Source organism: Solenopsis invicta, chromosome 1 (genome assembly GCF_016802725.1).
Source record: "Solenopsis invicta isolate M01_SB chromosome 1, UNIL_Sinv_3.0, whole genome shotgun sequence".
Classification (NCBI taxonomy): Eukaryota; Metazoa; Arthropoda; class Insecta; order Hymenoptera; family Formicidae; genus Solenopsis; species Solenopsis invicta.
Genome location: NC_052664.1, coordinates 5,452,782 through 5,470,678, shown reverse-complemented (window position 1 = coordinate 5,470,678; position 17,897 = coordinate 5,452,782). Strand labels below are relative to the sequence as shown.

Sequence of the window (17,897 nt, the reverse complement as noted above, 5' to 3'; positions counted from 1 at the left end):
ATGAAAAAGTGCTAGAATTAGTAGTAAAAGAACAACTTGAAACATATTTGGAAACAAACGATATTATAACAGAACATCAGGCGGGATTTAGAAAATATTATTCATGTGAAACAGCGATTCAATCCGTCATAGACGAATGGAAATTAATAGTGAGCGAGGGAAAAATGGTAGGAGTTATCTTCATGGATCTTAAGAGAGCGTTTGAAACAATAGATAAAGATTGTTAGAAAAAATGTATCAATACGAAATTAGAGGAATGACCTTAGAGTGGTTCAAATCATACTTAAATAATAGGAAACAACAGGTACGATTCAATCAGATATGGTCTAAATTATTGCCTACAGAATATGGAGTGCCACAAGGTTCAGTACTAGGATCTTTGCTATTTATATTATATATAAATGATATAATTGAAGTCTGTCTAGAAGGGTGCAATATAAAAATGTTTGCAAATGACACGCTTATACTATATATGTAAATGGAGAAAGTATTACGGATGTAGAGATAAAAATGAATATGGCGTTTAATGTAATCGAACATTGGATGAATATAAATAAGTTAAAAATGAACGCAGATAAAACAAAATACATGTATATGATAGTTAGAAGTATTAAAAAAGAATTAAGAGATATTACTGTCGTGAAGTGTCTGGATGGAATTGAAATAGAACGGGTATCAACCATGAAATATTTATGTGTAATGCTAGACGATAGACTTAGATTTCAGGACCACTGCGGTTATATACTTAAGAAAATAGGGAAAAAGACTAGTTTCTTAAATAGAATAGGTAGCTTTGTATCAGCATATACTAGATGTAGTGTGTACAAGTCCATCATAGCACCTCATTTTGAGTACTGTGCCACTCTATTAGTTGGGATGGGTGAAACGCAATTGAATAAAATTCAGATAGCTCAAAATCGTGCCATGAAAGTAATTTTACAGTGCAATAGATATACCAAAATTGAACACATGCTACACGCCTTACAGTTCATGTTTGTAAGGTAACGGCTATGTTACAACGTTAATGTATTTATCTTTAAAATATTAAATGGCATGGCTTCGGAGGCGTTAAACAATAAAATAGAGATAGTGGGAGGAAAATGCGATAGGCAAACAAGGCAAACAGGAAACTTAGTAGTAACTTTCCGTAGAACTAAAAGTGCTCAAAAAAGCTTTTTTTATGAAGGTAAAATGTATAATTTGTTACCCACTGTGATTAAGCAATGTAGAGAATTAGTAGCGTTTAAGAGGCTGTTAAAAGAATATATATCAGTTAATATTAATATATAATTAATGTATATATAATATAATATTGTGTACAAGAAATAGCTGTGAAAGCTAAATAAAGGTCAATCAATCAATCAATTAATCTCTCCCTCTCTCTCTCCCTCTCTCTCTCTCTCTCTCTCTCTCCCTCTCCCTTTCTCCCTCTCTCCCTCTCTCCCTGTCTCCCCCCCTCTCTCTCTCTCTCTCTCTCTCTCTCTCTCTCTCTCTCTCTCTCTCTCTCTCTCTCCTCTGCAATGTAAAAAGACGTTCTTCATTTCTGCTCCGCAGTTTTTCAACGTTTTGTTTCTGCTCTCCGCCTCGCGAGGCCTATGTGTTCTCAAACCTCAAGCAGTGGCTCCAGGCAAAAAGATTCACATCAAATGAGGAAGTCATTGTGGAAACCGAGGCGTGAACATTTTCGAAGGCTTGGACATTTTGTACTACAGGAAGAGCATCGAAATGTTGAAAAATCGCTATACCAAGTATATCGCGCTCGAAGGCAACTATGTTGAGGAATAAATATGACTTTGCTCAAAAAACGCTTGTTTTCATTAAAAATCCTTTTTAATGGGACTTTTTAAGCTCATGTAGTATTTCAAGTAAAAGTGTACACTGATTAATATAAGTTAAGCATAGTGTATACTAATTAATACAAGTTAAACATTTATTTACTAGTCTACATGATTCGATTATAACGTTTGTTCTTTTTAACATTTTACAGACAAAAAGATTTGGTTTACAAAACATTATTACTAACACATTCCATACCTTTATTATCTAACGCCAGCTCATCAACTAACAACAAGAAAACTAACATAAAACTAATTTAAAAATTAGTTCAAAATTCACCTTTTATACTGCATTTATACAATTCAATTAATGCGTTTATTATATGTATACAAAATTTTATTAGTGTAGAACTATGCATACGACGCCACTTGGTGCGTGCACTAGGATCATTTATATCTTGAAATTTGATTTTACGTCTCGCCAGTATTGATCTTGATATGCATAAATTTAAGTGTTATGTAAATGTTTTTCTCGATGTGTACGATTTTATAATATTTACGCAGACTGCCCTCAAAATGTTTTCGTCATTTCCTATTATGGAAAAATATGATCAAAACATGCTGCGTGAAGTATCGAGCGCATGTACCATATGCTTATGGAGAAGTTTTTAATTATTTTTGGAAAGTAAAAATATCGCAACATAACTTTATCATATACCATTCAATTTGTAATAAAATAAGCTTTATTTTGATCATAAAAAAAATAAAAATTAAAAAAAAATAGGTAAGCAGTGGGACAAAAATATACAAAAAATAAAAAAAATTTTTTATTATTGTTACAAAGTACTCTTCAAGCCATTTAACTTTTAGATCAATTTTCTTTTATAGTTTCGAGAATATACGCTTTGAAAGAAAAAAAATGATTTTCTTTAAAGGGGTGTTTTACCCTCTAAAAGTGAGATTGGGCACGTATAAGAAAATACGTGTCCCTTATTTTCATCTGTACTACAACGTATTAAAGGCTCGTCTAAATCTTAAGCGCACACTTCTGAAGGGTTCCTTGTTAGTTTTAATCTATCATTTAATATTAAAAGAATTTTTACATCAAGTAGAGAAAAGTACAAATTAAATAATGTTCATAAATTTTCATATAAATTGGACTTGCAATTTGTAGGTGTCATATTAAATCTGATATTTTCAACTTCGAAATTTTTACTTCAAATATGTAAATTGCAGGACAAATAATCTTTATAAATTAATTTTCACGCAAATTTAATTAGTTTTCGGATTTTAGCCACCACATTGATTCCGCCATTTTTAATTTGAAATTAGTAAGATCCAATTCAAAATTAGCATTTTCAAAAACTTTTAAAAAAATGTTTTTAATACAAACTGAACTGTTTCTGTATGTCGCATTTGCCATTTTGAATCCGTCATTTTAAATTTTAAAATGATGTCAATCTCTGAAATCAGCAATCCCCCAAAAAATCTTATATTACTACTTAATTTTACAATTTTAAACAAAATTACTTTAAACGGACTTTTGATCAGTTTTTCTGGTCTTCTAGCCCCCAATGTAATAGTATGTTGAATAGAAAGTAGAAAATTGAATTATATTTGACAAAATTAAAGTTGTTTACAACTATTTTATTAAAATACATATATAAACTTATATAATACTTTATGTCTTTTTTTATTAACAAACATGATCTTTTATGATTAAATTTGTTTTATAATTAAAATTTTGAATTTTATATAATAACTAGAAATTTCTGCATCCATTTCATTAGCGCATTCACTAATAAGTAAATATTATTTTGCTTGACATTACCTTTCAAACCAAGGTCTTCGAGAATTAGCAAGATATTTCAAACCGTTTAAAGTGGAATAATGACAATAAAATTTTATATATTTTGATATCATTTTCATCCTCGAAAGTTTTGATCTTTCCGAATTTTTTGTCACCCCTCCTTTCTTGGTAATGGTATTTTCTTTACCTTTAACTTTATTATTTTCACTCCACATCTGTAATTCAAATTCTTTTTAAATTAGATACTAAAGAAGTTAACTAACTTACAATAAATTATTATTTAAGCTATTATAGGTATGTATTATTTACATAACTACATGTATAATATAAGTTTGCAAATTAGTCTTGAAATTACAATAGATTAATTATTGTAAATGAGAAAGTATTTTATAATTGTAAGAAAAATGTAATAAAGGTTAAATTGTAAATGTAAATAAAAAGCACTTAACAAAGAAAACATTTTTTTACTGTTTTTATGTATGCATAAATATATCTTTGCAGCATTTTCTGTAGAGCAGAATCTGCGTGGAGTTAATTGCAGTACAATTGAGTCAAATACGAAAAGTTATTCCCAATATGGCCTTTCTGGTAGTCTGTCAGCAGTCTGCTACGAAATTCGCACATGTAAATGAACTATTTACAAATACTTGCTGCAAATCGAACTATCTTGAAGCAGATTCTTTCCAATTCTTGTAGCAAATATGTGCAAGTTTCTTGCAAGAATTTGATTGCAGATTCAGAAAACTTGATCAGAATGAGAAAGTAGATTGTAATGTTCTAGTCTATCAGAATCTGTCAAGAATTTACTGCAAGATTTATAGTAATCTTACGGCAAATTGCTACTAAGGTATGTGTACATAAAAACTTAAGTAATATTAAGTAATAATATCACAAATATTTTCCAAAATAATAGTATCTATTACAGTTAAGCTCAATTTGGAAATAAAATTTGTGATAAAAGCATATCCTTATCACGACCAATAATTCTGTTTAGGTATGCACTTACCTTATCAAAGCAGTTGACTTATATCTGCAAAATAACGACCAAGATATATATACACACACGCGCGCACGTGTGTGTGTGTGTGTGTGTGTGTGTGTGTGTGTGTGTGTGTGTGTGTGTGTGTGTGTGTATGAATAAGAAAGAATTTATTATAATTAACAACTTTTCAATTTTACAATATTTAATGGAATTTTTTTATCAAATTTTTCATCAAATAATTATCATGAATCTTAATTTTCTAGCACAAAAACAATCGTTAAAAGATAAAAATGTAATTAATTAAAGGTTTACAATATTTAATATTTTTTTGATGATAATAATCCAAAATTCTCTCTTTAATAAGTGCAAACCTTGCAATTGATTGGAACAAAAAAGCTATATATCTAAGTATGTAACACAAAATGGAAACTCCCGTAATACATTTTATCACGGTGATGCTGACAGCACAAGTAATATCCCGAATACTCGCGTGATCATTTGAGATTACGACTGACGTTGTTTACATCGAGCGTCATAAAACTCGCGTGCAATCGATTCGTGCATGTATTGATCCACATTAAAAATTAAAACAGAAGAGATCCAGTAAAATCATTTTGTATCTAGCATGGTTTAATTACTACTTTGATATCGCATTTGCGATCGCTTATTACCACAGCATATGAAATTGCGCTATTTATTGCTTCTCCAAGAAAATCGTGAATAATTTATACATGCGGTACAGGCATTAGTATGTCATGCAATATAATTTTTGTAATAAAAAGAGTAGAACATTTTTTAAGAACTACTTAAATACAGAGATCTAAAATAATACCTTTTATCAAATAACATTTTTCATATATTAATAATTTTTGGGGTAAATACATTTTTTTGTAAAATGAATATTTTTTGAAATAATTAAGAAAAACTGTTTTTTCTTTCTCTAAGTATATATCAAAAACTGTACAAAAGCGCCAATTAATTTATAAGGAAAAGTTGTACAGGTCAAGTTCAAGGTCGTCAGAGGCTGCTCCCTTTTTATGCACTTTTGGACCGATTTTTCTTTCTACATTTAATAGTAACAACTACAGATAATTATTGGAAACGCAACTCTTTATATTATTACAAGACGTTCTACTACAGATACGCAATCAAATGTGGTTCATGCATGATAAAGCTCCAGCACATTTCAGCCGCATTGTTTGAGAATTCCTGAATAATACATACATCAATAGACGGATTGATAGGGGAAGACTCATCGCTTGACCTGCACGTTCTCCCGATTTGAACCCTTTGAATTTTTACTTATGGGGACATCTTAAGGCGATGCTGGACTGACGGTGAAACTCACTCAACGTCGGTACTGCAGATTGCTGTAGATTTTTTTTCGATGAACTATGGGTCGCACGTGAGGCAAAGAGTAAGGGGAATAGGCTAGCGCACTTTGTCAAACGCACTCATCTGTCTTTGTTTTTTTGACTTCAACGCCTCTAATGCAAGATCTCTGAACTACAATGAACCCAATTTCTGCTCTTCGCACCAATACACGTGAAAATTACATAAACAATTTTCATACATTTATATCTTTTATACTAAAGTTTCTAAGATTATTTTGCAAGCACCGTATTGTTCTTTGATTTAATTCACACCTCGCTAGCTAGTTATTTCATACACACAATGTCTAAAACTTTTATATGGGTATGTATTGTTACGTGTCGGCTGCAGAAGCCGATAATTAAACTATAATTTTTTAATCAACTTTCGTTTTTTGTATTTAATTATAACTAGCGAGGTGTGTTTTTGTCATTACTTTAATTGTGTAAAAGGATTTTGTGATCTGTAAAGCCAATTAAGAGTTATCTGTGCACAAAAATAAGCACATATAGAGACCGGTCCAGCATCGTCTTAAGACTCGTGTATGATACTTCTGTTGCTACTGTGGAAGTACTCCGAATTCGTATTATCGCTGCGTGTGAAAAAATACGAAATACTCCGGGAATTTGTGAACAATTCGACAATTCATGCGACGTTGCAAAGCATGCATTGATGCAGGATGAAATCATTTCCAGCAATTTTTGTAAAATCAAAAAAATGTTTATAACTTGGAAAGGAAGCATTTCCAAACCCATCCCTGCTTGCACTAAACCAGGCATGGCCCACAAACTATAACTCGAGCTTCTCCGCTTTTTCTTCCACACGCGCGAGTCACGTGCACATACTGTAGCATAGTAGGGACCGAGAGCGGTCGTATAGAGGGGATAGGTGGATTGCGGAGCCAGAAGATGGGAAGAAGCAACCGTGCAAAGAGGGAGCACGTTCTCCTCCTCGCATGTTTTGTAGGCGCTCACGGGGCCATGCCTGCACTAAACGAAACAAGCACGTCACTGTGACGTGCTAACTCGTCGCATGTTAGGTTTCTTGTCAGCAACATCTCAACTGTTCGATGTTCGAAACGTGATTGACACATTGCTAACACGTATCTAACACAGTGTTGTCAGACGGGCCCGCTTTTTCGCGCATGCGCGTCAGATGATGCTTCAGTGAAGTATTTATTACTGACAGAAAGGAGACCTTTGGTAGCCTATACAAATTTTTTTATAAATGTAGGGAAATATTAATATATTCTTTACATTTTCCATATATAAATACACATATATAAAATACAAATTAAAAATTAAGTAATCGCTACTTAATAATACAGAATAAGAAAAGGAAGGTTAAATAATTTGTTAAATAAAATACACATTTAAATAAAAATAAAATATTTTATTTGGCAGAATGTCATAGGATACCAACATTTGTTGCTAGGGCAAGGGAAAACTGCCAAAAAACCTCACCAGTATTCAAATAAAAATACAACAATTTCATAAAATTAATAAAAATAAAAATAAAATATACAACACATTAATAATAATTAATAAAATAAATCAGTCTTCGTATATATATATAATTATAAATAAAATTAATATTAAATAGATAATAAATAATTATTTCTATATAAATAATTTTATATAAATAATATTATTTTTTAAAATAATTGCACGTTTCTTTGGCTGGATTTGGATTTTTAAAATAAATATTCTAAAACACAAATATAATTAATAATAATAAAGATAAACATGCATTAAAAAATGTGGCTAGATGTGACTCTATGCAAATTAAATAAAAAAAATAACAGCGTAAAATTATGCAGCAAAATAATAATAAAAAATAAAAACAAAGCTATTAAGCAAAATAATTATTTAGAAAAAGCAAAGCTAAGACCATCAAATTTGTATTAACTTTTATATAAATTTTGTGCAGTGTGAAGTTCTAAATGCCTTAAATCCGTATCAAAATTTGTACAATTAATATTGTGTGCTTGAAAATTAGACCGAACTACGTACATTGCAGAAACAGTATCATTAGATAATCGGTTTCGTTTTTTATTTTTAATGTCGGTAACCATAGAAAAAATTCGTTAGGCCTCGGCATTAGAATGAGGAAAATATAAAACTACGTTAACTAATAATTTTAAATTTGGAAAAACTTCTCCGGTAAAATCTTTATAATCTAATATTTTTTCCCACATTTCATCAATTGGCAAAGATTCAAATTCTTTTTTTTGTTTATCATTAAAAATTGTTGGCAAAATTCCCCACTAAAGCTAAATTAGTAATATTAATATTTTCTACTAGTGTGCCAATATTAGTTAAATTTTTAATTGTTACTCTACCTTCATCATACAAAGCAATTTCCGGAGATAAAAAAGATAAACATTCAAAAAGAGGATCCTTATAAGGCAAACGTTTTAGCATTTCACAAACTGCTGTTTTATAAAAATCTAAACATGCTAATTTAATTTCTTCTCTACATGCTAAAGGTAAAGATTCTATAAAAGTTTCACATTCTGGTCCCACATTTACATCTTCTAAAGTTAATATATTATTATCATTATTTAAATCTAAATCTTTAATATTTTTTAAGGAATTTATTGTCATAAAATTTCGAGCTAATTGATGAATCAATTGTTGGCTACTTTCAAATAATTTATGAATTAAAATTTGACGGGACTGAAATAAAGCATTAAATTTATTTAAAAAATTTAATGCATATTTAAAAAATAAAAAGTATGCTTTAATAATATCGTTATTTAAATTTGATAAAATAAGTTCCGCAGATTTTAATTTGTCTTCTACAACTGCTAAAACAAAATAACTTTTTAAAACGTCCCAATTTTCAAGAATTCTAACAACACATTTATGTAAGACGAGCCATCTAGTGTTTGATAATTTTAATAACTTTTTACTTTCCACATTGAAGAATTCTTGAAATTCTTGTAAAATTGTACATCTTTTCGCACTGCCCGAAATATAAGTGTAAATACTTCTTATTAAATGTTCACAAGACGAAGGTAATTTTTCACAAGCTTTGCTTGCTACTAACGCGGAGGAATGGCAAATACAATTTAATGTTATTAACCGCGGTACTTCTAATTTTAAAAGTGTCATAAAAGATTTATTGCATCCAGTCATGACTGATGCATTATCAGATGCCATTCCGACAATATTTTTAAGAGGAATATTTTTTTTTCGAAAAGATCTTTAAAAACTTGAAATATTTTTGTTGCGGAACAATCTTTAGCGTCTAATGATATTAAGTCTAATAATTGTGTTATTACTTTTTTAGTTTCCGGAGATACATATTTTACAAGAATGCACATCAATTTCGTATCTGAAATGTCTGTGCTTTCATCAATTAGTATAGAAAAATTACAAGATTGTAAATCAAAAATGATTTTTTCAATTACATTTTTGGCTAAAATATCTTTAAAAATATTTGTACATTTATTTCGGCCTAGTATGATATCTTGCATAACTTTAGAATCGTCGCAAATATTCTTCAATACCGGAATTAAGTGATCTACGGAACAAAACGAAATATTATGCTCAGCAAAAAATGCTGCTAATTTAATTTCGGCTCTTTTAACTTTATCTTTATGAGATAATGTTAACTCTGTTAAGTCGTCTTCTACATTTTGAATTGTTTTATTTAAATTAATATTTTCTAAATGTTTGACCGTCCGTGAGTGTTTTAACAAATTTGTTTTACAACATTTAATGGTCTTATTACATGCAGTGTACATAGCTTTATTTTTTTTATGGTGAGGAGCTAACCATCCTTTAAAAGCATTCTCGTCTAGCCACGAAGTTTGAAAGTCTCTAATTTTACTTTTTTTAATTGCTCCTTTTGATTTTAAAATATTTAAATCCATGATAAAAAAAATAGGTTTGTTCGCGTTGCTTGAAATCTCTAAAAATTCATGCACTTGAAACAAAAAAAAAATTAAATATATATATATATATATTTATTCAACAAGAAAGATCTATAAGAGCCAGAGAGACAACAAAGATATTGAGCGCGAAAAAAAAGATATCGAATGCAAGCAACGCGAACAAACCTATGTAGACTTACCTTAACCTAATCTTACGGCGAGCCCGCCAACTCCGTCAACGGCCAAGGGCGCCAAGACTAACGCGCCCATTTCTCAATACATCGGTTACAGCGCTGACTGTAGTCGCGCATGCGCGAAAAAGCGGGCCCGTCTAACAACACTGATCTAACATCCAAATTTTTGTTAACAGCGACGTGTATTTTGTGACTTATGCGACGGGTTGAGCATTAAATGCAATCTGAAAATTGTCGACCAATTTTGAAAAATTAAGATTAGTTTTTAATGCATTGTGTACATAAAACACTTGCTAAATAAAATGTATAATAGTTGTACACTGAGAGAAGAGAATGCTTTGTAATTGCCATAATTTAACTATAATTTATAGTGATTCCGAATTATAATGCTCTACCTTCCATGTATAGTTACATCTACATAGTTTATATGGCTTCAATATTGGGAGTATAAAAAGATTAGTTTAATCGTAATAAATTATCAAAACATCTTTTACTTGATTTCATTTGCAAAGAAATTGCATCAGAAAAATTATTGTGCTATAATATAATACGAGGTGTGTTCAAAAAGTATCGCGAATTTTGAATTTTCGCGGGTTACGTATATTCGAATTTCGATCTTTTTGTGGCGTTATGTTGGTACTCATGTCTCTCACTTATGCCGACAAGCTCGGCCATTTTGAATGTTCACTTAATTGTTGACAGCTGCTTTGCTTGCACGTGTTTTGGATCGTCTTCGATTTTTACCTATTCAAAAAAATGGATCAAAGAACCTGTATCAAATTTTGTGTGAAAAACGAAATTAAGTGCGCGGATGCATTCCGAATGTTGACTGTGGCATACGGAGAAGCTACCTTGGACCGAAGCAACGTTTATCGGTGGTACAAAATGTTCTCAGAAGGCCGAGAAGATGTGAACGACGAAGAGCGTGCCGGACGCCCGAGCACTTCAACAACAGACGAAAAAATTAATGAAGTGGAGAAAATGGTATTGGCCAATCGTCGAATCACCGTTAGAGAAGTTGCTGAGGACCTAAACATATCGATTGGCTCGTGCCATTCGATTTTTATCAATGATTTGGGCATGAGGCGGGTCGCCGCGAAATTCGTACCAAAATTGCTCAATTGCGACCAAAAACAGCATCGCATGAACATTGATGAGTTCTAGAGTTCTCCATAAATTTTAGAAACAGATCTGCTCAAAAAAGTAAAAAAAATCGCAATTGAATTCTCGAAAGTGGAATGAAAAAAAATGAAAGAAACTTCAAAAGTATTAGTTTTACATAATTTTCTCATTAAGATTTTTGATATAACTCCGCGACGCCTATTCAGAACTCTCAACAGAACTCCCAGAACGCTTAAAAAATTTTTTTACGATGTCGACCTTGTATTTTTAAAGTTCGGAAAAATTTTTTAAGAGTTCTGGTAGTTCTGTTTAGAGTTCTGGGTAGTTCCCGATGAGTTCTATCAAAAATCTTAATGACAAAAATCTGTAGGATTGAAAACGAAAATGTTACGGACGATCGCAGGTGTGTCAATTTTATATTTTCCAAGTGTGAAAAATTTTTTAAGAGTTCTGATAGTTCTGTTTAGAGTTCCGGGTAGTTCCCGATGAGTTCTATCAAAAATCCTAATGACAAAAATCTGTAGGATTGAAAACAAAAATGTTACGGACGATCACAGGTGTGTCGATTTTATATTTTCCGAGTGCGAAAAATTTTTTAAGAGTTCTGGTAGTTCTGTTTAGAGTTCTGGGTAGTTCCCGATGAGTTCTATCAAAAATCTTAATGACAAAAATCTGTAGGATTGAAAACGAAAATGTTACGGACGATTATAGGTGACGATTTTATACTTTTCGAGTGCAAAATTTTTTTTAAGAGTTCTGGTAGTTCTGTTTAGAGTTCTGGGTAGTTCCCGATGAGTTCTATCAAAAATCTTAATGATAAAAATCTGTAGGATTGAAAACGAAAATGTTACGGACGATCGCAGGTGTGTCGATTTTATATTTTCCGAGTGCGAAAAATTTTTTAAGAGTTCTGGTAGTTCTGTTTAGAGTTCTGGGTAGTTCCCGATGAGTTCTATCAAAAATCTTAATGACAAAAATCTGTAGGATAGAAAACGAAAATGTTACGGACGATTATAGGTGACGACTTTATACTTTTCGAGTGCAAAATTTTTTTTAAGAATTCTATATTATTCGTGTACAAGAAAATTTTTAAGACTTCTGGTAGCTCTGTTGAGAGTTTTAGGTAGTTAACGATGCGTTCTATCTAAAATCCTTATGACAAAAAATTTATTTAGAAATAGTTCTGCCTGATAAAATAAAAAAAGTCGCTGTTAAATTCTCAAAAGTGGTATCAATGAAAGAGTTGAAATTTCAAAAATATCAGTTTTCCGAAATTTTCTCATTAAGATTTTTCATAGAACTTTGTAGTGGCTATCCAAAACTCTCAATAGAACTCTGAGAACACTTAAAAAAATTTTCACACTTTAAAGTTACATAATCGACATTTGCGATCATTCATGACTCTTTACAAGGTGATTAAATACATGCTACGTCAGAGCTACGTCAAAAATAACTTATAATGCGCAAAACTCTCAAAAGCTGATTTGCATCTCATCTTCGTTCTCATAAAAACGACTTTTTAGTAATACAAATTATTTCGAAATTAAAATCGAAACGGTTTATCACTAGAATTCTTTCTGGAATTCATGTAGAACTGTAGATATTTTAAAATTTGACAAAAACTGTGACGGCAACTTTTGTAGGAAAAAGTGAGACGCTGTATGAATTTGACATCTCATTTTGTTTTGAGGCATTTTTTACTTTAATGACATGAACTGTTTCATCTATTGTAGGAGCTGTACAAATATTTAAAATAAAGTTAAAACTCTCAATAATTAATCAGTTTCTGCTAAAGGATTCTTCAACTTTATATGTACAAATTTATATCTTTTAATTTGTAAAATTCATTTTATTTATTTCGTACGTACATTATAGTATGTGGTGTAACAATTTTTTCAGAAGATACATACATTTTTTTAGTTCTGAGGCTATCATATTCATACCATGAAAATCCTGTATACACTATAGCTGTGTAATGTCCCATTTCAAAAGATTTGCTTTGGTTTCCTTTATATTCTATAATGCCGCATAACGAATAACTTTTTTCTCCAAGTTTGATAATTTTAGTAAAATTTTCAAGTGATACGGTTTTTTTACACTTGACATTGTAACTTGAATCTGATATCACACTTGTGTCGAGGAATATGTGAGGACCATAATCGTGTTGTCTTTCTAAATTAGCACAACATTTTTTGCACGCTTGGGTAACATTTAAATTTTCCGTATCGTCAATAGCTTCTTGTATATAATCAAATCCTTTTCTAAATAATATTTCTATGTTAGCACATAAAGTGGGTAAATTTCTGTGTTGCACGTATTTACAATTAGAACAATTTGTATATCTAATTACACTGGGTATATCCATAAATAATTTTTGCGTTAGGCAATCAACGTTACAAGTAGCGTCGAGAAATTGTACATATCTTGTACCTGAAATTTTACAGATATTTGTTTTTTGTAAAATTTCCATGCGAATTTTGTAATCATTTGCAATAATTTTTCCGCGGGCTAAAATATGTTGCGCTAATTTTAACACTGGATATTCGAAATCTTGGATGTAATTTTTATAAAATTTTTCTTTGCCTATCGCATGTGCTAATATTTGTACAAGAGAATCAAAAGCACATGTATTTTTTACACATACATATTTATTTTTAAATTTAATGCTTTCGCACATATTGCCATTTCTTAATATTGGTATATCTACGAATTTATGTGATTGTACAAAATCCCAGTCTGGAAAAGGATCCATATAAGTTGAATGTTTTCTTTTTTTACCTGGTGTAATTTTTCCTCTCCAATTTTCATGTTCTTTAAGAGGATTTTTTTGCTCTAGATCGGATTCATTTACATCTTCTGAACTTTTATCGTTTATTGCTTTATTCCTTTCTAGACTTTCTTCAAGCACATTGTTTACCTTTTCCATACCGACATCTTGTATATCACTAAAATTAGATTCGTTTACTTCTTCTAAGCTTTTATCTATTGCTTTCTTTATTTTTATGTTTGCCTCTAGTGTATCATTTACGTTTTCTATATTGACATCTTGTACATCATTAACATCATTATAATCGAATTCGTTCGTTTCTTTTTTTAAGTTTTTATTATCCATTGCGTTATTTATTTTTATGTTTGCCTGAAGTATATTTTCTACATTTTCTCTACTGCTATCTTGTAAAATATCAAAAACCTCAACTTTACTCGACGAAAGATCAACTGAATAGTTGCTTTGTGATACATTGGTATTCATCAATGTATCATTAATTTCAGTAATTACATCGACATTCTCGTTCGCAGGCTCTTTTAAAATAGCTTTTACTTTCTTTTTAAGCGATTCAGTTTTTGAAAATGTAGATTTTGCTGAGGCTTCTTTAACACGACCATCTAAATAATCTACGTGACGAAAAATAAATTTATCGGCTCTTAAAGGCAATTCGTTTTTAAAAGCGCGTATTTTAATATTAGCAAATTCCGCTTCAACGCTGGAAGACGTTGCAACGCGATTTCCAATGCCAAAAAACGGTATCATAATACCAGTCCATAGAGGAAGATAGTACATTAAACGTTTCAAATTTTCTGCAACTTCAATATTATAATAAGCATTTAATGTTTCGCCATCAAAACATTGCGACGCAATGTTTGAAGCTTGATCGTAAATTTTTGTGGACCACTTCACCCATGGTTGAGAAGATTGTTGTTTAAAATATTTTTTATACTTATCTTCTTCTATTTTCTCGTTTTCAGACGTTTCAGCATGCTCTATTTCTTTATTAATTTCAATAGTCATTCCTTTGATAATTGAATTTACGTATTCAAATCGTATCTGGGATGGAAGTTGACTAGAATTACAAGTTAATGTATGACTGAGTGCTACTACTAAAATTGATTCCAAAAAATATTCTAAATTTTCAATTGATTGCATTTGGTATGCTTGACAAATCGATCTTATAAAAAATTGACGTACTTTTGCAAATGGGTGCTTTTTAACGCAGATCCATCTACATATTATTGCCACTAAATGACTAACATCTATACGAATATATGTAGCAGGGAGTGTTTCCTTTTGGTTTATTATAATATCATAGCAAGTGTTCATATAGTCTTTTAAATCAGCTTTCTTTCCAAATGCAATTGCGATAGATATCAATAGAGCCATACTAAAATCGCATACAATCATTTGAGGAATCGCGACATTATCACTCAAAATCGTCAAAAGCCAAGTTGTTATTGCAGTCGCAGTATGATCGGCAGATAACATTTGGAAAACAGGTACACTTCCCGCAGACGAAACGCTCATACATTGATATAAAAATATGTGCTTCGATTTTACATGCGTATATCGTATTTTTTTAACTATTGATCCTGTAGCGTCAATTGTCATGAATGATGACTTATCAAATTTCGAATTTAACTTGTAAAGCAATTTTTGCTCTTTCGTCCAATAGTGACAGAAGAATGGCGATGCTCCAACTTTTTTTATGATTCCTATATGTGTCATATTTTCCGCGTCAACTAAATTACTTATTGGTAATGATCCTAAAAAATAAAAATTATTATTTATATTTAATTATATCCCGGTTAAACCATAATAAATTTATCAATTCTATAAATATGAAACAGTATCATTTTGTACAAAATAGCAGACACAATTGAAGAAAATATTTCAAAAAAATTATTTTCTTATATTTTAAAGTAGGTCTATACGAATTTTTCAAATATTTTAATTATTAAGTAAATAAAATTTATTATACTTATTTACTATGTAACTGTTTATTACATAACAAAATTTATTTCTGCAATTTACTAATTTTCAATAGTTTCTTTAGAAATTTTAATTTTTGTACTAATTTATGGTACTTTTGTTAAATATTAGTATTCACGTGAAAATTAATAAGTTACCTGTGATACCCAAACGTTTTTCTTGCATTTCACTTTTTGCTTTACGTAAAACATCAGTGTTTGGACCTGCGTGAAGTTAGCCCCTCGAAATTGAAAAAAAATAACTTTTTTTAGCTCATTCGATTGCACATCGTTTGCACATTTATGCACACCTCGATTTTTCGTTTGCACACTTTTAGTTTAAAAGTTATTAATAAAACAAATTTGGGGGGGCTAACTTCACAATAGCCCCCCAACTGCGAGCAAATTAGATTTCAATAGGCTTAATGGATAGATTTTCGTTTGCACATTTCGAATCAAGTTGATTTTTCGTTTGCACACTTTTAGTTCAAAAGTTATAAACAATTAAAGTTTTAAGAATAAAAATAACTTTTTTTAGCTCATTCGATTGCACATCGTTTGCACATTTATGCACACCTCGATTTTTCGTTTGCACACTTTTAGTTTAAAAGTTATTAATAAAACAAATTTGGGGGGGCTAACTTCACAATAGCCCCCCAACTGCGAGCAAATTAGATTTCAATAGGCTTAATGGATAGATTTTCGTTTGCACATTTTGAATCAAGTTGATTTTTTGTTTGCACACTTTTAGTTCAAAAGTTATAAACAATTAAAGTTTTAAAAAAGTTGATTTTGATAGATAAGCTCGAAACGCAGATAATGCGGTTACAATAGCATTACCCAGTAGACTTATTTGCACTTTCTTAAATCGGTTAATTTTTTATGCTTAATTAAAGTTATTAACAATTTAAATTTTGAGAAGAGTCGCCTTCGTGAGTTTGCACACCTTTAGTTAAAATGATTAATAAATATATTTTTGCGGAGTGAGGGGAGACTTTATCAACGTTATATAAGTAATAAGGTAATATAATTAAGCTTTTTTTATGCAAGTTTTTTGCTTTCACGAAATAATTTTAAGTAGGTTTAACAATTTTGGAAAATAAATTAATTAAAAAAAAAATAAAAGATTTTTGTAGGAAGTTTATTTTATATTAATCTTTTAACTTTTACAAAATTTGTTTACAATCAATACAATCAACAGATTTTTAGTTTTACATCTTTAAAAATTTTTAGTTAATTTTATATAAGCTATGACGCTTGGTTTGATTAATGTTTTTGATGATTGCAATTTGACAGGTCGAAACAAATCAAAAAATTAATTATTAATAACTTTTTAAATAAATGTGTGCAAATGAAAAATTCGACTTGTTTGGTAATGTGCAAACGAAAATCTATCGATTAATGCCATTTTGAATTCAGTCTCGATGTTTTGAGCTTATCTACCAATGTTGACCGTTCTCGAAAATTTAATTGTTGATAACTTTTGAAATAAAGGTGTGCAAACAAAAAATCGACTTGATTCGTAATGTGCAAACGAAAATCTATGGACTAGTACTATTTTAAACCCAATATCACGTTTTAAACTCATGTACCGCAGATTTCTATTCTCGAAACTTTAATTGTTTATAACTTTTGAAGTAAAAATGTGCAAACGAAAAATCAACTTGATTCGAAATGTGCAAACGAAAATCTATCCATTAAGTCTATTGAAATCTAATTTAGTCGCAGTTGGGGGGCTATTGTGAAGTTAGCCCCCCCAAATTTGTTTTATTAATAACTTTTAAACTAAAAGTGTGCAAACGAAAAATCGAGGTGTGCATAAATGTGCAAACGATGTGCAATCGAATGAACTAAAAAAAGTTATTTTTATTTTCAAAACTTTAATTGTTTATAACTTTTGAACTAAAAGTGTGCAAACGAAAAATCAACTTGATTCGAAATGTGCAAACGAAAATCTATCCATTAAGCCTATTGAAATCTAATTTGCTCGCAGTTGGGGGGCTATTGTGAAGTTAGCCCCCCC

At 30.5% G+C, this 17,897-nt stretch overlaps 1 protein-coding gene across 1 annotated transcript in view; it reads right to left on the bottom strand.

The window, feature by feature from the left end:
• Positions 1 to 7,493, bottom strand: part of LOC113004390 (sodium channel protein Nach-like) — a 100,555-nt gene extending 93,062 nt beyond the window's left edge. The window contains exon 1 of the mRNA XM_039446442.1: positions 3,607 to 7,493. Coding sequence (XP_039302376.1) covers positions 3,607 to 3,800 — 194 coding nt within the window. The 5' untranslated portion in view covers positions 3,801 to 7,493. The remainder of the gene's footprint in view (positions 1 to 3,606) is intronic.
• Positions 7,494 to 17,897: the final 10,404 nt, after the last annotated feature.